This window comes from Anas acuta, chromosome 3 (assembly GCF_963932015.1).
Source record: "Anas acuta chromosome 3, bAnaAcu1.1, whole genome shotgun sequence".
Taxonomy (NCBI): domain Eukaryota; kingdom Metazoa; phylum Chordata; class Aves; order Anseriformes; family Anatidae; genus Anas; species Anas acuta.
In genome coordinates, this window is record NC_088981.1 from 37,263,690 (window position 1) to 37,288,391 (window position 24,702).

The window sequence follows — 24,702 nt, forward strand, 5'->3', positions numbered from 1 at the left end:
AATTAAATCTCTGATGTAAATAGCTGTAGACCCAGACTCCACCTGGCACAAGGAGCTGAGCCAGCGGAGGGAGGAAGCCACTACAGCTGGGCTGAGAGAATCCAAAGGAAGAAAAGACAGTACTTGTATTCCATTTAAACGTAGACTGCTTGCCAATTTCTCCAACTGCACTGCATGAGGAAGTATTTTTTAATTCAGTTAAAAAAAAAAAAAAAAGTTTGCATGTGTGGTTGTTAGAAATAGGGTGACTATTAAATGACATTTTCCTAGAAGGATTGATCAGCTCCTGAAATCTCTTTTTTCTTTTTTTAAATGTTCTTTCAGCAGTAAGAAAAATTCTAAGAAGGATTTTAAAGCAGCTGTCTCACAGAAGGTTATCTCTTGTTTACAGTACATTTTGATACTGCCATTTAAGCACTAAAACAGAAACAAACAGGCATTTAAATATGTTACCCATGGTTTGCAGAAGTGATGAATTATTAACTACTTCCTGTCATCTTTTACTTTTTTTTCCTGTATCTTGAATGGGAGGATGTGTGACAGACATGCAAGATAAAACAAATTAAAGTAATGTGTTTAAACAGGGATATTCATACATCCATATGGTCAACATATAAGAGACAACAAGTAAAGTCTTCAGAGAAATTGCATCAGTTACTCTGCTTGAGGATCTGGTCTTCAATCTATGCAATATGTCCTATGGACCTCAGCTTCTAAAAGAAGTTTTCTTCATTGCTATTACCCTTTTAAAAATAAACAAATCTTCATTTAGAAGTTAGAATAACAGAATAATTCACTCAAGTTGATCCTTTATCACAATAATCTTTTGATATTTTGATGTGTCTAAATTTAGGATCATTTTCAAGTTTATTTCCCTACTCAGCCACCCAGCCAGCATGGGAACAACAAGGGATTGCAGGTTTTAACCATTTCTCGAATACCACTGTCAGAAGATTCCCACTGACTGCAGTGGGAATTAGATCAAATTAAGTACGATGCAAATTCCACAGGTGAGCAACAGCTCCAGTTTGCACACTTGATTAGACAACAAGCTTTTACACAATATTTTGATTATAATGAAAAACTCTGATAGAGATTCGTATGAATTAAGTTGTAATGCTTTATTCCCAACTTCATAATCAATACCACATATTCAGACTCCATCTAAAAAACAGTGACTTCCAATAGCAATAAAATAGAACAAATTTTGTACGTGGTATTAATTAACAAGAAGTCAGAAATTGTCTTAGGTGTCCAGTGAATGTGGCTACAGTATCAGAAAGCCTTTTCTTATTTATTTGCATAGGTTTCATTTGTCACTTCCTGGCAGAGGAAACCTGAATGCATGCCGACACAGTTACTGTAGATCAGAGGCACCTGATCTACAGCAACATCATGATAAATGAACTTGGTCAATTCACACTAGCTCAGGGTTTCCTGCCCTGGAAAAATAATGTATAAGTGTTCATAGCTCAGTAACTAAGACTGCAATATAAACATGCATCCCCCAACACATGCATCTCCCACAAAATACCACGGTATTATGATACGTAACCTACAAAATCAGTGCAAATCCTAGAACTATGCTCCAATCAAATCACTTTCATTTTTGCCTTGTGTTTTATTTCAATTTTATTTGCATTCATTAGACATGCTAACCCTGACTCACTCATAGTAATACAAGAAAAAACATTAAGATGCATCACTGCTCCATCCTTGTAAGACTCCACCTGGAGTCCTGAGCTCTGGGGCCCCCACCAAAATAAAGACGCGGTCTAATTACAGCTATGCCAGAGGAGGGGCCACCAAGATGATGAGGGCTGAAGCACCTTTCCTATAAACCAAATCTGAAAGTGTTGGGGTTGTTCAACCTGGTGAAGTCTCCAAGGAGACCTTATAATGGCCTTTGAGTGCTTAAAGGGGGCCCACTGGAAAGCTGGGGAGGGATGCTTTTTCAGGGAATGCAGTGATAGGACAGTAGGGAATTGCTTTAAAATAAAAGTTGGTAGGTTTAGAATAGATATTTGGAAAAAACATTTTACTCAGAGGGTGGTGAGGCACTGGACCACGTTACCCAGAGAAGTCGTGGATGCCCCATTACTGGAAGCATTAAAGGCCAGGCTGGATGGGGCTTTGAGCAGCCTGGTCTGGCGGGAGGTGTCCCTGTCCAGGGCAGGAAGTTGGAACAGGATGATCTTTAAGGTGTCTTTCAAACCAAGCCAAACCATTATTCCAAGTATTTAAAGTCTTATTATGACTATTATTAATATTGACTAAGAGCACCAAAATATGAGTTCTTACAACTGCACTTTTTTTTAGTTATTATTTTTTTAAACTGTGTGACCATCTGGCAAAGACTAAAAAGATTGCACTCTTCCAAATTTCATAAGTCCACGAATTCCCCCAATGAAATACAGTTCCTACTTGTCTTCTTCATCTTGACTCCTTTCTGCAGGAGTTTTATTCACTTTATCTCCAGACCTCAATGCATGGAGAAGATTACAATTCATCTTTTCCAGTAATCTGTAATACAGACATATTGATCAAGAGAGTGTCTGTAATACAGACATATTGATCAAGAGAGTGTCCTTTAAGGGCAGTTACTCATGTTTCTTGGCTCTTTTCATCTGCTGTAAGTTACTTTTTTTTTTTTTTTTTTTTTTTTTTTTTTTTTTTTTTTTTAAAGTGTGCTTGCTGATGCCTTTATGACATTTAGTTATTCATCAACAAGAGACTGACTAGCAGGCAGCAAAACACAAATTCTGGTCTGGGGCTCTCAGAAGAATAGGTTTGATAGTTCTGATGTGGAACTGATACGCTTATAGTTAGATAAGAGTATATGGCTGCTGTTAATGATTTGCTGTTTGCCACCACACATGCTTGTTTCTTTCATGTAGGGGTGTCTCTCACCTCTAAAAAAAGAAACCCCATTTCCTCTTTGCCAGTACTTATCATCACGCAGAGCAGAAACACAAGAACCAGGACAAACTCACAGAAGAACAGTTTCTTTACAGTATTTTTAAGGTAGAATAGCTGCCACCAGGTTGTGTGCTTTACAGGAAGCCCCGCATCTTCATCCAGCACCACGGTTTCGCTCCTCTCCAAGGGCATGCACATGCTCCATCAGCAGAGCCCCATCAGCACGAGTCGCTGTTGGGCCAGTGAGGCAGCCACCGAGGAGGGCTGTCCCCGAGCCAGAGAGCAGCAACAGTTAAGCCCCGTGCATTCCTGTGATATGGCCTCTATTTACTTTTGGCCAGATCATTAGCCAAAGACATGAGGAGATAATACCTTCTTTATCCCTTTATGAGCAGAGCAAGTAAGGAGCAATATTAGGGGCATTTGGGGTAAAGCAGCTTACATTTTGGATGACCTATTCTTGGTTTTTCCATGGGAAGATTCAGGGCCATCTGCAGCAATGAACAGATGTATGTGTCTGCATCAGCATTTATAATTGTGCTGGTTAACTCAGGTTCATGTTGTAACAACAGAAAGAAGAAAAGATCATCTTGAAGTTAGAAAGCCAACTCCCTTAGCTCTATGACATAAAGCATATGCTTAGTTTTTAAGAGCATCAGTAAATCCCATAGCGACTCATGCCTGAGCACTAGTGTGCAACTACTGAAGTGTATTCAACTGGATCCTTAATTTTCAACCCAGTTGTGCAAACCTCTGGGACATTCCCTAATGAAAAGGAAGTTGCAAGAAATCACCTGCTTAGTCTCCCCAGTAATGAAAATGCAGTTGTCATTTCCCATTTATCCCATATTAACAACAACAACAAAATATCTCAGTTACATGACATTCATTTAAAATGGAGCACTTCGAGGCAAAGAAAACAGTATTTGGTTTAAAGAGAAAGCCAGATGAAGTGGCATGTGCTGTTCTCCTTCAAACAGGACCCAAACAGGGTGTGGTAGGCATTTACAGTATTTTAACTATGTAAGTAACAGTACTTGGGTTTTTAGCTCCTGGATTCTTTATCAGGTAACATATGCGGATGAAACTACTGTGCTCTGAATGTTTCATGACAAATCCTTTCACTGGCCAAAACAGTTTCCTGTCCTGCCAGAAAAACACACTCAAGACTCATCTGGACTGGCAGTCCAGATCCAAAGCTTTCCTTGCAGATACCTGAGTGAGAGGGTTTCTTTGCTAGGAGACAGGGCATAAAGATATCTTACACATAAGAAAACCATTTCAAATTTTAGATGCATGCTCTGATCACTTTCAAAAAGAACATGTAAGCTAACTGGTAGGATGAACAAAGAGAAAGGTTTAGTAGATTATTCTTTTCAAAGGAAACCAAATTAAACAAAACAAAACCTCTTCCCTAAAAGGTAAGAAATTTAAGAATTAAGTTTCCAACAGCAATTAACATTTAGCTGTGAAATATCCACTACTGTTATTTTCAAAAATTTTTTCCTGAAGTATGTACCACACTGAGAACCTATTGTGGAATCTCCCAAAGCCTCTGGGTCTTCAGATTTGCAGCAAGTGGGTGGATCAGGAATCAGCCATCAAGTCATGAACATGCCCAGACCGTGTAATCACACAGCCATCTAAGAGTGACCCTTACACTTCCCTGTGTCTTCCCCTCTCCACTTTATATTAACTTGTTGCCAGCACTGGGCTGTAACCTCTTCAAGGATGGATCATTTCTTTCCATTTTCTTTTTCTTGCAAGATGCCCAAAGCACTGCCTGGAAATATGAAGACAGCTCCTAGGGTGTTTCACTAAGTTGGATGCAGTCATTAAGCAGCAGACTCTCATGTTTCAGCATTTGCTAAGTATGTGCCATAAAAATAATGTGGGTACGTCACTGCATCATTGTTTTCCGGCTGGATATCCTGCATGGGTTGACTCTGCAGTTTCCAGGTGTATAGGAAACTGCACTTGCACTACCCTAGAATGGATTTTGCATATAATGCATTTGCAATAGTAGCAGTTGAGAACTACAGAGGCTAGAATTAGAACTGCAAATTGCATTTCACGTTCCTTGAAGTATTAAAGGCACTACCCGGCTTTTAACAGTAATTATTATACTACAAAGTATTTTTTGAACAGCTATCCCCTAGTTTTAGTAATGATTTTCTTACAACTATGTCAGCAATTCCTGACAAGCATGTCTTGCTTTTTTGTTGTTGTTACTTCTTTAAGAAACGTTTATCTCAGTGTATTTACTGGTAATTTTGGTAAAAGAAAAGGAATGCCTAAAAATTTTGAGTTAAGCAACTCAAAAAAAGCCTCCACCCTCTTACGCTTGCACAAGAGTTTGTGTAACACTTTCTAGCAGAGCTCCAGAGGCAGCAGGAAAGCACTTCTTTCCTATTTCAGCAGGAGGGCAACTGGAGGCCAGAAGACTGCAACTGGTGTTGACCAGGGGCTCCTACGTCCAATCCCTCACCCCATTCCCACAAATTCTTCAAAGTATCACGGCTTTGCTGAAGGAAGAGGTCCACAGCTCCACAAGACCAAATGAGCCACCTAATGGCTCACCACAGGAGAAAAGCATTTCCACCTTCCCACACCCATGCCAGCCTTATGTTGTGCCAGACCTGATGTTAATTAGACTATTCTTATCAGCCACTTTAACTTATTAAACCAGGAGGAAAACAACCCAGCAAAAAAATAAAGTAGATGATTCAACCTTAATACCAGGAAAAAAAAAAGTCTTATGCAGTTGGTACAAGGAAGCGAGCCAGACCTCCTCATCTTTCCAGTGAAAAACTGATGCATCTGCTTTTCTCCTTTTTTGGGCCAGAGACTTGCTACCCCCTTGCCTACCTGAGTAAGGCTACACAATGCCTTTGGGCAGAATGTTAGTTTTGGATCAAGATAAAAACAAAACAAAACAAACAACTGGGTAGTGATCCCAGCTCTGTCACAAGAGAAATGCCTGAAGTTCCTAATACTTGTAAGCATGCAACTGCACCTCCCTCCTCAACACGGGGAGAAGCACACAGGCTTCCCTAAAGCCCAGTGCTGAAAAAATCACCACTTCTGTGAATTTTCTGAAGATCTTGGCTTTCAAGCTCCCTGGGATACCTCAGGAAGTGTGGGTTTCCTCATCCAAACCAGCCAATCTTGTAAATTGGTACTGTAGAAACCAGTGGCGGGTGTGGTTAGCTCATAAAACCACTGGAGAAATGCACTGCAGAGGCTCTCTAGCAATGCCATCAGTGTTCATGTGCTGCAGTAGCCACAGGCACTGCGCTGAATTCCCTTTTCTCAGAGGGGAAAACAATACCAGCCCTGATCTCAATCTAAATTGCCTTAAATCAACTGCACACCAGTCCTGCAGTAGCGGGCTGCTTTTCCACAAGTTGCCTGGAATTGCTGGCACATGGGGCTACCAGTTCGTGCTCTGCCAGGCGCCTCTCCCAAAAGGGGTAGAGGAGAAGAGGGGTGAAAAGCCTTTGGCCTCGCCAGGCAGCTCAGGAGATGCAACATTTACTCGAGTACGCTTTGAGACACAGGAACAGTGCAAAAGAAACAGGCATGTCAGTGCAGCACTACCTTATTAGACATACTGGTATAGGAAAAGTACTTTCTTTCACACAAGCCTTGGGACTGAAAGAGGGAGGAGGTTTACAATAACCTTTTGAAATTCCAAACAGGATGAAAAAAAAATAATGTTATCACAGGAAATCTGCAACTTTGTGTGATACAATAAACATTTTGTGAGTTTCCTAATGTAACCATCTGCTAATGGCTGGTATGGATGGGCTGCCTCTAGGACTACAAAAGAGTTGAGAAAGCTTGCCTCACAGTTACGATACCTCAGTGCACCATGCCAGCTGATAAGCAGTAATGCAGCACATTGCGTCTTCCACAAGTCATCTACAGGTTTGTTGGTTTCTCTGCATTTCTGTGGTTATCTTCATTGCTTAGTATTGCATTCTGACCTGGTCCTAGAGCACTTTCCTCCTTGGAGGGTCAGTTCTCACAAAAAGCAAGACCCTGTAAGTGCTTCTACAAAGAAAAGTGGCTGACTGAGTGCACCTAATGCAGAGTAGGTGGAAGACTTGAGGTACTCTAACACAGCAAGTAAAGTGTGAGACTTGACTTTTTTAAAACCACAAGTATTCACCGTTAACCATTTACTTTGGACTAGTTAACATCTGAATTCACTTTCCCCCCCTTGCTCACTGCAGTGAGCATATACTTCACTTTAAACACTGATGTCACATATGTTGTATTAGGAAGGTATTCACCTAGAATGCTGAATAGGAGAGCACAGAGCAGTTAATCAATAGTTTTGAAATTATTTCAGCATAACAGGAATACTAAGGCTTCACAGAGCCCAACTTGAGCAGAATGAAGCTGCAGCTCCTATAAAAATATATAGAGACAGGACAAACCTTGAGGCAGTGAAGTTGATGAAACCTGAGACCTCCAATGGACAGTTCAGATGTTAAGGATCTATCCTTAACTAAACCACATGAGCTAGTTAAGGTATAAAATTGTATGAATGCATGAACGAGATTTGCTGCTTCAGGACCCCTTCAGCCACAACAGACGGTCTTTAGAGGCTTGAATCAGCAAGCATCTCTTTGTAAGCCCAGCGATAACCTAGAAAGATTTTTCATCTTCACTTCAGAAAGATGTAAGCAATCATGAAGGATTTAGAAGATCTTCAAAACAATTATGTGGAATGAGGCTCCTTCATAAGAGCTAAACATATCTAGTGTGGCCGAGCAGTCTCCAGCAGCAATAGGAGACAGACCTGAGAATTTTTGAAAGAGAGTCTTCACCTGAAGCCCAAAAGCAAAGTGAAGTTTCTCACATAACTACAAAGCCAATTAGTGTCACAGGTTAAAATTAAAATATAGAAAGTTAGCTGGTAGGGAAAAGTGTACCCAAGAATGATTCTGCTGTGAAGTAAATAGGAGAGGAAAGGAGAGGAAAGCAGCTGTGTCAGTCCAGATTATCAGGTACTGACCAAATGTGTGGGGTGTTATTTACTGGAATTATACAGAGCCCTGGGGATTACTACACTTAGTAAACTGAGATAACAGAAAATAACACCCTATGGATGACAGACTTTTTGGTGTTTTTCAAATTCAAAGTCTAAAGTATTCCCCTAAATTCTTGAAATAATTGGAGTGCTGCTAATTCAAGCATCTAGCAGAATGCTTCATTCAAAAAACAATTAAAAATACTGACCTGCTATTTTATATAGAAAGCTCATCCACAAAGGGCAAAAAAATTGTTACAACTGATGACAACCATTTTGCATGCATTGGTTCAGTCATAAAGCAGACTGCATAAAATACATTTAAGTCCTGTAGAAGTCCTCAGAACACAGCTATAACCAGAGCATTCTGATTTCATTGTCAGAAACTGAATCTTCTCAAGTTCACAGAAAAAAAAAGTAGAAAAATGAACAGAACACATAATTCTGCTGTTTCTTATCCCCATGTCTATAGTATTGACTGATGCATTAGTTGAAAGTGTACGTTTTTAATTATTTTGGTATTTAATTACATTAGAGAACAGTTACATTACCAGATTGGTGTCTCACTAGGGAGTAGTGTACTGGCAGGAACAACAGGCTACTGTGACCTAATAAGTATTTTCCAACTCCTAGACCTACTATGTCTTGCTGAAAACTGGCAATATTTCCTGCATCTCCTTCCAGCTTAAAATAAGCCGTAACTGTTGTCTTGCCTAAAGCTTGGCATCTGTCAGCTTTATGGCACATAGATATACAAATATAGTAACCTTTATTTTCTGCATATTATATCTTTCCATTTACGTTGGTGAGAAACGTTTTTCACCAAATCTTCCTCTAGTTCCTTCCCCTTCCCCATAGACACTTATCTGCACACAAACTTCATGTTCTTGTCTATTTTCCCCTTTAGCTCAATTCTTCTCCCCCTTGGGAGCAATAACTCAGGCAATAGAAACTTTCCAGTTACATTTGGTTTTCCCCCAGAAATTAAAATGATACACAGTGGTAGAGGAAAAGGACAGCACAGTAGCAATTACACATGTTGAGTACAGCATTTGGGCTGCATATTTTGGTTGCCTTCTGAAGGTCCTTTTATTTTAGCCCCAGGCCTACTTGACTCCAGTAGGTCACTTGTTTCCGACAGCAATAAAAATAAAGAAGGAAAAAAAAAAAGAGAGAAAGAAAGAAGCAGCCCTGAAAGTAGCATTTTGGCCTTTTTTTTTTTTTTTTTTTTTCCTCCAAGGATGTTGTTTTCTAGTCTGTCTCAGTTTCCGGTTCCCATGAACCAGCTTGTCACTGTTATGTTTGGATTCACTGCACCGTAGGAAAATGTTAGAAGGCTCACTTTCTTTTAAAGACAGAGACAGATTTTAATAGAAGCCACCTTGGTTTTCATGTTCTTAAAAATAGAAACAAAATCACACACACACAAAACAAACAACGACAACAAAAAACAGCCTGTTTTTTAAGTCTTTTTTTTTTCTCTATTTTTCCTCTTGTTTATTCCAGAAAACCCCTTTCAGCTTTACTGAGAGCTTGAGTGGTACCAAAGGTTCAGTGCTTGTCTTTTTGCAGCTGATCTATTTCCCTATGGATAACACCACTCTGTTGAGAGAGACGAGCAAAGGTTTGCCCTCTTCTAACCAGCCTGTCAGGAAAGCTAATTCTTTTAGCCCTCAAAATGGTTTCACTTGCTACCTAAGACTGAGAGCAGGGCCTTCAAGCCTATTCAAACCCTTCTTATCTGGCACATCCCTCCCCACTCCAAAGAGAGAACTGGGGAGATACAAGCACAAGGTGTAACGAAAACCTAAGGAACAGTCTAAGGAACAGCCCTGTTGCTCTGCAGAAATCATAGCCTGGGTAAAATGAATCACAAAATCATAATCCCATTCACAATCATCATCCCAAATTGGAAGGGACCCACACAGATCATCGAGTCCAACTCCTGGATCCCCAAAGGATCACACAAAAAAATAAGACACAGTAAGAGTGTTGTCCAAATGCTAAATGCTCCCATACATACACACACATATACAGTTATATATGTTTTGCTACACCTTGGTCTTCAGTAATTACCGCAGGATTTAGATTCAGTAAGTTTTGTTTTGATAGCCTAGTTTCATAAGCTAAAATATCTGACCCTGCTTCGATAAAGAGTTTGAACTAGATGATCCACTTGAGCCTCTTCCAACCTGAAGTGTCTCACGATCCTAAAAGGTAATTAAATTCTCAGACTGCCCATCCACTTACATAGCTTCTGGACTTGACTGATGTCAACCCAGCTTGGCAAAGATATCAAAAGATAATTAAGGTCCTGGAAGGTTTTTAATTATTATTTTATTATTTTTTTAAATTATGGGAGGATAGAGGAGAAAGATGAAAAATAAGTTTCCCCCTCCTTTCCTGGGAAAAAGCAGGCTGATTTGGAATGCTTTTTCACAACAAGACATATTGACTGGCCTACGCTCTTCAGCTGTTTATGCCTGCAACTCAGGTAAATCAAAGAGAAACTAATGATCACATCAAAGTCCAATGCTCCCTCCATCAAAACGCTAGCCTTTCTACAGTGGTGCTCACACTGAGAGACCAGCCTTCATGCAAAAAGACACCCACAGCTCCAGCTCGATGCACTGGGGCTCTTTGGCACACCCTGAAATACACTTCATATTCCTGAACAACAGCCAAAAAAAAAAAAAAGAACCAGCTTAGGCAAACCATAGGAGAGCTATCACATACTTCATGTCAGTGTACAGATGTGTTGCTTTTTTCATCACAGTTTCACTCCAGAGATGGCTGCTACATGCTCTGTCAATTATCTCACAGACAGTAATCTCAAAAACTTCAGGATGCCCCCATACCTCAGGATGTTTTCATCCCTGAGGAGAAGTACGAAGCAGATTTGAAAGTGAGATTTGACCCTCAGTCGGCAAAATACCCTTGTTTCTAGGGACACTATCTCACCTGGGCTAGCTTATGTAGAAAATTTGAAGGCTTAAGCAGGAAAGAGCCTGGGGGTGACAGGTGAGGAGCTCCAACGCTGCCTGATGGCAAAGAATGCCTTGCAAGTGCCGTGTTTACGGTGCCAGCATCAGTAAAGAACACAGTCTGCCTGCAGATAAGTGGATGGGAGATAGTGGGATACCTCTCCATAAACAGACGTGCAGTTCCACACAGGAGCTACAGGTCCCAGTTTGCAGCTCTCTGGCTTTTACCCTCCACTCCTTCCCATGTGATGTAGGATAAAACATGCAACAGAGACCGAAAGCCTTAAGGAGGCCCCCCACAGTTATTTATACATATGTTTAGCACACAAACAAACCCAAAACATGAGAAAAAGTCTTCCCTCCTTTGCCAGGTTGCATATGCACACAGCACATTTAAATGCATCATGTATTTGACTCACAGCAGCAGGGGGACTTGACTATGTTGCTAAATCTCCATATCTTGGCCCCTTGCTATGGTGGACATGGGGTGCTGTACTGGTGAATATGAGGCTGTACTGCACCTGTTTTCACAGTTCCTCAACTTTGTATGGGAGAACCAGCCTGCCCACTGCACTAGTACAGTTTGGTGGGGTTGGGGTGAGAGACATGGGGGAACACTGCAGTGGTGCCACGTACCTGCCCAGGGCAGATGGAGCTCAGCACCAGCATGTGGTTTGGGGTGGGCAAGGAGAGGAAGGGCAGGACTTACTTCCTGTAAGAACCATCCTTCATGGAAAGCTGGAAATCCCATTCACATCCATGCTGGAATTCCTGTGTCCTGCCTGAACTCTCCTGTTTCCACTTACACCTCGCTGAAACATCAATGTAGTGGTGGTGACACCAAGAAAACCTCAAGGGTCAAACTGGCACCTCATTGCAGAGTGTAGTAATGCATTGATCTCACACCCGTCACGGGTTGCACAAGCATGTGCTTTTCTGTGAAACCAAGAGCAGCACGTTTTGGCTCCCCCTAGGCTTGTGTGGCTCTGGACAGGTTCCTTACCCCCTTCAAAAGATTCATCATAGGGACTGTTACCAGGAAATATTGATTTTGCTGGCCTCCTACATCAGGTCAGCAGGCTGCTTGGGAAGCCTGCATACCCCTGTGCTGTTTCCTCCACACTTGCATTTATACAAGGGACTCTGCTATTGGTGTTTAAGGAACCCTTTCCTGGGACTCCACAGCCAGAGGATGGAGCCTGCATGACCTCCAGGAGCTGGCGGTGTGCCCACCACACCTGGAGACCCCCACCTCAGAGCTCCCAGTTTGTTGCCCACCCATCGCATGTTACATTTGCTTCATGTGAGCAGTTGTGTGCAGGCAGCACAAAACACTGCCTGCCTGAAAGAAATCAATAGAGTCCAAGTAATTTCAAAAAATAGAATCAGATGCAATAACCTCTTACATAAGTTGTGGTTAATAATAAACCCAACTTTACTCAATTCCCAGTGACTCTAGTCCTAGTAGTGACAAGACAGGAGATAACTATGGGAACATATTGAAATATTTACTGTGATTTGATGAGTTTATCCTTCCTGTGCTAACTTAATAAGGAAAAGACATGTTTGGGGCCTCCACTTCCTTGTATTTTTTGGGGTTGCTCAAGCAGGTTGTATCAAACATCTGACTTCATAGTCTGATTGCAAATGTTACAGCACAGATTTCTGAAGTGTGTTACAAGGAAGTCTAAGATGTAGAGATCTACCAAGGTGGATTCTCAGCTATCTTTTGAATTACCTCCTTCTAAAAATCAAAAGGTGAAACCCTATTTAAAATAAACAAACAACACTTCCACCGGTTGGATAATGGTTTCCGAACTGAGCTCTTTTAGAAATCTATCTTGGCAGCCATTGTGCTTCTTGATTAGACAAGATAGCCTTTATAAACCACGCTTGCTTCTACCAAACAAAAACCAGCAACCCACAAAAGCAAACTTGCTTGGTCAGGGAATAGAATGAAATTCTGATAAACCAGATTATCCATTTGGGGACCCTTTGAACTAAGAAAAAATATTTTCCCTCTGCCCCCAGCAATCATAACAAGTGTCTTAAATACCATAATAGAAGCTTACAAAGCTACCTGAAAGCAGGCTCAAGCCTGCCTGTTCCTCCTTGTCAAGAGGCTTTATTTGAGCAAAGTATTAAATTGATACAGCTATCAGCCATACCTATCCTTTTCCACAATGAAGACAGTAATGTTCTATGTCAAGTTAGAGACAAAGGGATATCCAACTCTTCAATAGCTGGATGACTAAGAACATGCATTCCAGGGGCAAACAAAGGAAATGAATTTAAATACATTGAAATGCAACAGTTTCAGCCTCAGAGATATTAAAAAAAGAACATGCCCTATAAAGGAATTTACAGGGTCACAACACGGTAAGAATATTTATATTCCTTCTAGACAGTGCTAAATGGATTTGCAAAGCCTCTCTGAAGCCTAGGTTACAGATTGCTTCAACTTTTCATGTCTCAATAGCATACATGCTGGCGCATTAATAGTATCTGTAACCAAGGCAAGTTCTTTAGATACGTTTGTTAAAAGCAAAACAAAACATATATTTAGTCACATCAGATTATCTGTTTTTCTTCAATTTGATGGCAGAAGTCCATCCCAGATATTAATTACAGAGAACACTTCAAAGCAAAATTATTCTCAGAATAATCTTGGAAGAAATGCCCAAAACGCACTTTTCAATTACAAGCTGAATTTACTTTAACATTTTTGACAGAGTCCCTACTTTTGGCTACTTATGTATTTGCTTTTGTTCTGTGTACTTAGAAAGACAAATAGTATTTGTGAAAATACAAAATAAAGGCATATGCATTGACATATTTATCACTTTTCCCATATCTTATGAAAGCATCTAATTTTTAATTATTGGTGATTTTTTTCTTTTAAGCACTAGACTTTTGAACTTTAACAATATTCTAACATATATATATATCTAATGAGAATGTGCATTGCATGCATGCTGTGATAACGACCAGCATCTCAAAGGATTGTGGAAGGAGCGTTCAGGTACAGATCCAAGCGGTAGCACTGCAGCAGACATCCAGCACGCAGAGCACTGGAGCAGGTATTGCTGGATCACAGCATGACCCTGGATAAGGTATTTGACTGTTCAGCTCCAGTTTCTCAGTTTGTGAAATGGGAACATTAATGTTTAACTACCTAAACAAACCAACTTGTACACATGAATACCGAAAAGGCCATGGTACTTCCACATTAGAAATACAAGTTGCATACATGGGAGTTCCTTTCATCAAGAATCTGACCTTTCTTTTTCCCCCTCCCCCCCCAAGCCTCCTGCAAAAAATTGTCTAGAAGAGTGACACAGCATTGACACAAGGCCTCATAGCCAGGATAACTTGGGGATTTAACTTATCAAAGACAAGGTCAAAAGTTAACTTGATCATAATCTACAGGTACGTATGAGAAGAGAGAATAGCAGTAACTAGAGGGCTCCATTTCTTAGACAAAAGCAAACAAGCACTAGAAATTCAAATTACACAAGGATACAATCAATGTGCCAGAAGGAACGATCTTCAGATCAAGGCTGAAGAGAAGTTTCTGTAAGATATGCTAGGTTCACTCATAAGTCACTGGGTTACCTGCAGGCATCACCGGCTGAGATTACACATGTTTTCTTTGCAGAGGGTCAGGTTAGTCTACCTTAATGCATTCTTCCAGCCTCAATCTAGAAAATTATTTGTAACCACCACAAATTGAATTAAAGATCTAAGTACATATCCATATCCCAGGGCTCTTAATAAAGCAGGAAAAACTAATACTGAAGTACTATCAGCTAGGACATGGATAAACTTTCTAGTGAGCATTAACATCAACTGAATATAGTTTTTAAAAATATATATTTTTATTTTTATTTTTTGGTGCATGTAGGAGAAATTGGAAGGCAATTTTTGCAGAAAGGGACAGTGAGGAATGCAAACAGCAGAGGGTAGCCCCACAGCAGGTATAGGGGAAGAGGGAGGGACAGGCAGTAGAAAGTTACTGTGCGTCAAAAGCCTCAGGAATGAGAGCAAAGGTTTCACATCAGCTATCTCACTTCTGGAAATATTCTACTTCTTTCACCTGTAAGCAGTCTGTCTTCTTTCCCAACTTGAAATCTTTCCGTAAGAATGCACAAGAGCCTGTTTGTTTTCCCCTTGCCCCCTCATTTTGAGCAAGGACAGGTAATCGGCACTCATCAAATTTGAACAGCACAGTCTTTTGAACAATTAGTCCAGCTGAAAATAGCTGGTAGTGGAGACAGACTTCTTGGACCCATACCTCATTTGAACAAAGTTTATCAAATCTAGGAATTCAAAAGCCTGCACTGTTAGGCTGCTTTTAACCTTCCCCATCATGATTAAGAAGACTTCAGCATCCACAAGCAACATCAAGTGATACAGGCAGCTCTTAAAGGGGCAGTGGATGTTAAAAGTGCAGCTCTAGGCAGGGATGAATTTGGATATGCTCACCTAGTCTGTTATTCCTTCACATATCCCAGAGCCGCAGCTAACAGCTGTCTTCTGGATGCAAGCCCACTTCATACAAATAATTAAACACATAGAAATCTCACAAAGTAGCGCCCAATTCCCTGGAAATTCTCCCCTCTGGAATTAGACATCTAAACAGGTTGCCTTTCCATGAAAAAACAAGATATTCATGCTCCAAAATAACCAGAGCTCAAGTAATCCTCTGTTCGGATACAGAGAATTTAGGTTTAACCCCTCCTCTTCTGCATGATTTAGAATGCAAATACAAAACTACGCTTTCTATCTCCTGGAGACCCAACAGGCTATTGCACCCTTAAGGCATTCTGGAGCAAATGCTGGTGAAGATTGTGATGAAATGATGCATTGCCTTTAGTATTACATTCCAAAATGTTACCTTATTTACTGTAAACATCCATGAACTTCATGCACACGTTCTCTTATCTTGCGATTCAAAGGTAGTTGGCTGCAGAGACCAACAGAAACTGAACCACAAATACGTTCTGTGATTTGTTATTTACTTTCCATCATTTACCAACACAGACCTATACCCAGCTGGCAAGTAGCAAGGGATTTTTTTTTTTTTTAAATTATTTGTACAAAACTTCAAGTTTATAGAGTTGCAAGCCTTTATGCTGCCAAGTCAACAGTAAATTAGGACAGCTGTATGTAAGCACCGCGGCACATTGCCCATTTACATTTTCAATCCACTCTTTAGATATAAAAAGAATTAATCCAATCTTTTAAAATATTGCAATTATACCACTGCTTGATCAACAGGTTGGAAATCCTTGTAAGCGATGTGAAAGCCTCTGCTGTGCACTAAGTCCCATTAAAAAGTTCCGGGAACTACTTCAGATGTCACTGATGATACAAACCTTTTGTCAGAAGTCCTCTTTTTCCAAAGACTTCACAGAAATCAGTAGAACACAGTATCTAAGAGGTACTTAAAATAGCTTTTGGTGGAAGCTGGGCACCTACCAGTCCTTAAGAGACAAATTATTCCCCACTTGTGAATCTCTCAAGTACATCCTATTTGTATTCCTGCCATCAAAGGAAAAAGTCTTTCCTTATTGTGGGAAATACCCACTGACACATGCAATAAGCTAAGCAAAGTACAGTCCAAGTTCTGCATTGTTTATATACCCCATGCAACACATTTGAGATGATCAGGGCTCTATGGGATGAAGTTTGGTCCTGAAATGGGAAGTACACCCCACCTGGGACAGACGTTCTAGATCTCTTAGCAATAATCAAGTATGAAAAGAGAGGAAGGCAGTGAAATTTTCTGCTTGCCTTTTTGGGGGGTTTAAGGTGAGGGGTGGATTGTTCCCTTATGCATCCAAAATGCAGCATTCCGCAGCAGCCTAAGGCCAAAAAAAGCCAGGCACTAATTCTTGCCTGGCCTCAAACTTCCTCTGTTCTGTTTTTGCATCCACTGAGATGCCCGGTCTGATCTGATTCTGATTACCCCAGCTGAAACTGCAGTGTGCTCCAGGAACTAGCAATATCTAGGCACCCCGCATCCAAACAGGTAGGCATGTCCCGAGCGCACTGAACTCACATCAGCACAATAAGATAAAAATGCAGCTGCTCAGTCACAGAGATGAAAGCTAGGCTGCTTGGTGCAACATCCAGTTTCTGTATATCAGTCCAGCAGTTACACTTCTTCCCAAGAGAGCACTCCAACCATATGTCTGGTCCTTCCTTTAGAAACCATGGCGTCAGACAGTCAGGAATGTAAGGGTCAAACTACAGCCTGATCTGTGACATGGTGCTTAGGGAGCTCAAACGAGAGCCCTGGTTTTGTTTCTTGCTCACTACTAATGCAAACAAACAAAATGCAGGGATATTAAGTAAGGGGATGGAAGCTACAGCTTCCCATTCAAATTATTCAAATAGAGAGTCTTGCTCCCTGTTGTATTTGCAGTACCAGGATTTCAACAGGCAAAATCTGTCAGAAGACACCCAGATTGTCACCTCAGTGGCAGAAGATGCCTGCTTGGCCCTTGTAGCGTAGGGATGAGAAGTATCTGTTTCTGATGAGAATGTACTCTGTCTGAGTACATTTCCACCTCCAGAACGTGGCAAAATATATCAGAATGGCTTCCACTTCTCCCATCATAGACCACAGCATAAAAGAGAAGAGTGAGCTCATCTTGTGGATCCTCAGTGGCTGACCAACTTTCTTTGCAGCTCTAGCTTTACTTGACCCCTACCTTAACATTGGTAGGCTTACAGATATACCCCAACACCTAGCATTTCTTAATAAATGATTCTCTAAAAAGATCATGTCTGTCAAGAGTTTGGCCATTCTGAGTAAACCCCTTCTGCATCCAGTTTTGGTCACCGAAATACAAGGCACAGGTATTTGGATTGCACATGAGAATTACTGGAGGCAGACTCCAGGGCATGCAGGGGCAAAGCATCCAATTATTTTCTGACTACGTGACAAGTAAATAATTTTAATTTTCCCTCATATTCAAAAACAAACAAACAAACAAACCAAAAAAACAAACCCACAATGTAGCATTTAAGTTGTCCTTTTCTAAAACTAGCAGTTATTAAGGAAATCACTCCCTTACCCAGTAGGGCTACATTGCCAAGAGGACAATGACATTTTGTAACTATAAATAGAACTTCTGCTTACATGTAGATAAAGGTAACCAAACCTTGGTGCTCCTCTGACCACACCTTGATTGCTAATGAGCCTTGACAAGGCAGATCAGGTGCCTCTGCAGCCTGTTCAGGAGATGCATTTTATTTTGGCAGCTCTCAAGCAGACCACATACTGCTTTGCTGCTGTAAGCAGACTCTTACGCTGTAATTTGACAGGCACATTACTAAGCAGCAATTCCAACTTTTGCAGCCCCTTGTCCCTTTTCCTCACTCTTACTGATTTGCTCTGCACTCATTCACATTATGCCAGCACATTTGCTCGTGCGGTTGTGCATTCAGACAAATAACGACTGACTCAGGTTAAAAATAGCCTACCATAAATGTTTAGTTTTAGCATGGGACTATTCATAGTTTGGTCCAACCAGCCCAACTCTATTTGGTGTGTACCAGTAAGCGTGTAGAACAGGAACAGAAAGTAAATAGGAGGATAGGAGAGCTGTCTCTATGAAAGGTGTGTTCAGTCTCCTCCCACAGCTTGCACCTTGCCCTCTATCTATATTGCTGCCACCCAGCCCTGACCTCTATTGTCTTCCTGGTTGGCTTTTGGCAAAGAGGAGACGTAGTAAGTTCTGGGTTATTAAGCTGTTGGTTATATACATCAAGAGCCCTCTTGCTTCCTGTTCAGGAGAAAGCAAAGACTGACCATGCTATGAGAACCTCTCTGTTACCCTCAGAGCACCCTGTTCCAACACATGGGCCCCCAGCCCACCACGCCCTCCAACACCACTCCAGTCCTCCTCTTCTGCAGAACCACACAAGTGACAATAAAGATAAACATCATTAAGAGGTCTATACTACCAATTTTGCTCCCTGCTTTACCTCAATTATACATTTTTCAATAGTCAAGCAATGGACATAGGTGAGGAGAGAAGGATAAAGAGGCCCCCAGTACAGCAACATGAGTACATACCAAAATGAAGACTGCAAGTGATAAACTGAAGGTTAAAATATGACCAAAAAAAAAGTTCTTGTAGTTCAAATCAAGTACAAACATCATTCGTTATAGGAAGGTTTCACAATACAAACAAAACAATCCTTTCTTAGTCAGAGATACAACCATGTAACTTGAAATTAAGATTTCAGAAAAAAAAAATCCACCCCCAATTGGCATAAGACTCATTAAGAGCAGTTTTAATTTAGTTTTTATGTGTTTTTTTTTTTTTCTTTTCAAAAATTGAAAAAAAGAAACTAGGCTGCCTAAAGGAGAAAGGAAATGGTAAGAGAGAGAATAGACAGCAAAATTTGAATAAAAGATGAATCAAGGAAGTATTTCTCAGTCTGCAGTTTTTGAGATATTTCAGCAGCTGTCCAAGCAACTAAGAAAAAAGACAACCCACGAGCATGTTTCTTCTTGCAACAAACGAAGTTGAACAAATATAGCCAATATTCAAAACACAGTCTAGCACCTAGTTTGTATTTAAAATACAATTGTCTGCAGATTTTTCTCCCCTAGGAAATCTGAGAAGCCTCACTTCAGGGAAGTAAAGTGCTTTAAATCTTTTTATTTATAGAGGGACTGGGGGCATGATTATAAAATTCTTCAAGGAATTATTGTGTGCTTCTTCTAGACATTCAATCTTAAAGACTGTAATGATGGTAAATATATTCAGCAGAGATGTTCCTTGACATTTTGTGAACATTGCTGCCTGAGCCACAGCAATAGCATCCTTTCTTCAAATTGTTTCATGAATACAAGAAAACACATGGAGAATTGATTCTATTGTAATATAAAGCACTGTAAGAAAGTGACCATTTACATGAGCACAGACCAAGAAAAAGAAATCCAAGTAGCCTTGCCTTTGGGCTTCTATTCTCACTTTCTTGTTGCATTTTTGTGGGGGGTTAAACTTGCACAAGATGGAGCAGCTCTAATAGTATTTGGTCTATATGACCCTGCCTCTGTAAGCTCTCTGAGATCAAGCTGTACAAGCGTAAATCCTCTCTCACAGGCTCTAATTTCACAAACACTTTCGAGGCTGGAATAAGCCAGCACTGCTGCTTAGGGAAGTCCTCCCAGCACTGTCAGACCAGGTCTTCACACAGCACATACAAACGAAGCCAGCACAGAGCAGAGGCAGCAGGGAATGGCTGGACTCTTCCGCTTCACAGTGGTAGTGCCACTGCAACCTATGCACGAACAATTATACACACACACAGGGTGAAGAAACAGAATTGACTGAAGCCAACATACTAGCTTCCTTCTGCTTTCCAGCTAATGGCAGCTCAGGACACCATCCACCACACCACATTAATAGAAAATGTGCTGGTAGCCAAAAAAAAAAAAAATCCAAGAGAGGTTGACAAAAAGAACTTCATTTATACATCCCGCCACAGCCTGTCCCACTCCAAGAACCATCCCAGACAATAAAAATAATTTCCATATTCTTTCCACAGGCTCCAGGACAAACGGCAAAGCCCCCATTGTTCAAGTTAGCACCTGACCACAAGAGACCTCCTGTCTCATTATCTACATCAGGCCAAGCGTTAGCCGTCAGCCAAACTCAGTGGTCTTATCTCCCTTCAGGACAAATCTAACACAGGTCCTACACTTGCTGTGAGGACAACCACAAAATAACATTAAAAAAGTCTAACTTCATATCAGAAAAAAAGAAATGTTTGCCATTAAACTAAGGATAAACTATGCACAAATTAAGCTAGCCTGAACCTTCATCCATTAGTTATATTTCAATCTTTTAAAGAGGCAGAGAACTATCAGTAATAGGCAGTTTTTGCACATGGATAAAAGGAAACACAATCCTGCCCGTCCCACTCATCTCTTTGCAGAAGCAAAAGAAATGCACAAGCATTGCTTTGCCACCGTGCAAGCCTAAAGCACAAAGAAACTTCATGTACAACTTCTTTTTCTGTCCTCTAGTCATCTCCATAGTGAGAAAGGGACAAAAAGTGGCTGACCTTAAAGTCAGAGGATCCTGTCTCATAGCTTTTGCTCTTCTGCTACTGAAACCACACAAAATACCTTGCCAGTATAGATCAGCCTCTGATCCAGAACTCAATTTACTAAAATTACAGTACATCAGAAGCAGAGATCAAGGAACAGTTACTGAAACTTTAATATGATGTTGATATTTTGAGGAATATTTTCTCTCACTAGCTCCTCTTAGTTTTATTTTTCCTGATAAATATGATCAGTAAAACTTACCCACCATCAACCTATGCATCAATATAGAGTGAAGTGTAATGGTAGTTTCTTCTAGAAATAGAGTAATAGACTAATGATTTTACTCAGTTTATGCTCAAGTGTAGACTTCACACACCAAACTTTTTTAGTACCACTTAAGATTCTTACATCACATGTTAGTAAATTCATTTAATTACATATAAGCAAAGTAGCATGCTCTATTTTTACTATATTCTGTTATACCACCTATACCACCTTGTATCTAGTAAAAAACACCAGAAAACTCTTTTTGAGAGGGGGGCAGACTCAGACACAGGCTTGGCATTTGAACACAATCTAGCACAACAGAAGCCTGACTGAAACTTTCATCAGCTACTAGAAGAAATAGTTCAGTTACAAATAACCCTTAACCCCCATATTCATTACATTAGAAAGCTACTGGAAACCCTGAGTGCTTACATACACCATGTAGTTGGTAACATGGAAATACACACCTCACATGTCAGAGGTTTTACAAGGGAACAGTAAATTCTCCCAACACCTTTAAAAGTTAAGTCATATTTCACAACAAGGGACTAATTTTACCAGCCTCTTCACCAAGTATACACAAAGGCAAATGACATTGCCCTTCCCACCCCTTAAACTAATCCCTTACAACACCACTTCAGAAATCAACTTCACTGCTTGGTACGCTACCTGTATTTCTCCAGCAGCTAGACCTGGAAACCCATCTCAAGAGAGGGACAAAAGCACATCTTCAGACGTGACTGCAGGACATGCTCAGGGCCTGCTATGGCCACCGCAGCTCCCATCAGCCCCAGCTGTTGGTGCTGGCTTTGGCACAGCTGCTGCTCATTATGCCCGGCCAGCTCCACATCACTGCTAAATGGCCTGCACCTGTGATGGGAGCAAGGCTTCATGCTCTCCCAACATGCTTCTCCAGATGTGTTTGGAGGCAAAAAACTCCCAAACCCACGTGTAGTAGGAGATGAGTAAAGCTGCTGCCAAAGCCTTCCAAATGTGAACGAGGAGGTTGAATAATGTGACCTACATGTGGAGTACTGAGTCCATGAGTTGGACTCAGTGAGCTTTGTGGGTCCCTTCCAGCGTTGGGTATTCTATGAATAGCTACCACTAGTTATGCTATTAAACGCTATAAAATGCTATGGGAGCCACAGCCAACCCTCGATAGGGAAAAAAATAATTAACATATGTAAAGATCGAATGAGTAAATCGTTTAGTCAGTGTTTGGAAAACAAGGAACACAACTTTTCCTTAGGGAGGTGGTTGGGGCATAGACTGGAGAGCACAATATGTCCAGGTGATGTGATAGGCATAGACTGGACCCCATTTGGGGTGGGGGGGGAGAATGAAGTGCTCAGCAAGGGGAAAGGAAATGCAAACTCTGGTATTTTTTTCTCTGAAAACTCTTCACAATGCAGCTCCCCTCCCCTGTTGTATCTTTATCTCATTAAAAGATCAGCCCTACTCTGCCAAAATCTGTCTCCCTTGCCAATTCTTTAACTTCTTCCCAGACTACCTCTTACACAAAGAATCAGCACTTGCTTTGCAAGCACCACCTTTGAGCAGGGAGCTGAGAGACATCAAAACTCCCATTCCGTACAATGCACATCAAGTACTGCACTGTGCTCACAGCTGTGACTGCACCTATTGATTTCCAATCTACCTTTCAAATACAGCTTTTTCACTCCTTCCTCTGTTTCTCTCATCTACCTGTTCACTCTTCATCTTAGGTTAGAAATGGATTTTAATGCAAGAACTATCATGTTAACTAAAAACGTAGACCCCCACACAGTGGGATCCTGAGGTGCTTGGAAATATGGCTATCATCTGAGAAAACGTGTTAATATTTCAGGTGGACAGTGTTACTTTATTGCCCATCAATCATATCTGGGCTTGTTACAGTTTTTCAAATGGGAAGTATGAGTCAAATTCAGCAGAGATGTAAAGATTATTCTTCAGAAACAGGTTAGTCATTGAACGGCCATTACAGTATCACAGTCTTCACTGGCATGGCATTCTGTGGGTGTGAAACATGATGGAAACTTCATGCTCAGCGTACAGAGAAAGCCAGGAGAGAAAAAAACACATGACATAGAAAATTAACCTGAGGCTTTTCCAGGGTCGATCAATATGTGGGCATTGCATGGACAGAATGGAGGTGCCTGAAGCTGGCCTATGGAAGGATGGGTAGATTGCAGTTCATATAAAGTGCATATCCTTTGCCATCTTTGCACATTTAGCACACCGCTTCAGAAAGAGAAAGATGTGGCATCTGAATATGCTTGCTACACTGTCAGACCCTGGAAGGCACTTATACAGATTGCTGAGTAGAAACTCTGAATCACTGCAAAGCAGTCAAACTGATGCTCACTTTGCCACTCCTAATTATCATTGCATAACACACAAAAGAAAGGGATGACAATACATGTTTTTGAAAACATATCACCATAGCAGATGTCAGCCCTTCTTTTCCATTGTACTTATGCCTATTGTACACCCAACAATGAAATCATCTGTCACTTCAGCTATCCTCAGGAAAGAGAGTTGTATATATTCACACTGACATGTCAAGCAACAAGTAAATTTGATGGATATCAGCAATATTAAAACTTACAATAAGAGGAAAAACTGTGCACTTCTAGATCCTTGTAAAAAAAAATCCTTTCTTTTTATAGCTTTCAAGTTTCTATTGGCTGAAAGAAAACACAGGAAGAGGAAAATAAAGGCTGGGGGGAAGGGGGTATAGCATAACTAGCAGCACACTGTGGAGAAGACACATGATTAAATCCTAGCTAGATACCTCCAAGTGCTGCACTCCAAATAATACTGTTAAGGGCCTCACTTGTTCAAAAAACATAACTCTCAGGTCTCTAGTAAACGCACTGCACCTCTACTGTTCCCAGCACAGGAATATCATCAATACGCCAAATATAATGCGGGTGACCTGCACCTGTGAAGCAAGTGTGCACTGGTTCTCACCCTGCCCCAGGCTCCCTCTGCCCTGTGGCAGGAGAGAATGGCTCGGACGCTCCAGGGGGGGCAAGGCAGGGCAGGGCGAAACAACAGGAGGCTCCAGCCACGCGGAGGTCAGAAGAAGCAGCTGCTGGGCTCTCACCAGCAGCGCAAACTGGCAGAGGGAGCGACATGCACAACCCAACGCCATCAGGAAAAGGGCCACCGGTCACCTAAAAACAATAGAAGACCCAGTGCCAGGGGTCTTCTCACCCTCTCCCAAGCCAGGAGTAAGAGATTAGTTTTCCTCATTGAGCAGTCTCAAGAGGAAAGGAGAGGTAGCAGAGCACTGACCTTATTCCAGAGGTTGTGGGGAAAAGCAGATGGAAAGGTCCCTCTTCTAATGAGCTCAGCAGTTTCCCTGGGGCAAATTTACAGTGCAAATGCATTAGGAATCAGAGCAA

General features: G+C 41.1%; 1 protein-coding gene across 2 annotated transcripts in view; it reads right to left on the reverse strand.

Annotated features, from left to right (window-relative positions):
• EPAS1 (endothelial PAS domain protein 1) overlaps positions 1 to 24,702 on the reverse strand; it is a 117,299-nt gene extending 92,597 nt beyond the window's left edge. The window contains exon 1 of one of the 2 annotated variants that reach the window (XM_068676658.1): positions 24,593 to 24,702. In XM_068676658.1, coding sequence (XP_068532759.1) covers positions 24,593 to 24,687 — 95 coding nt within the window. In that variant the 5' untranslated portion in view covers positions 24,688 to 24,702. Of the gene's footprint in view, positions 1 to 21,958; positions 21,976 to 24,592 lie in introns of those variants that run through there. The other variant, XM_068676662.1, reaches the window with a different exon arrangement.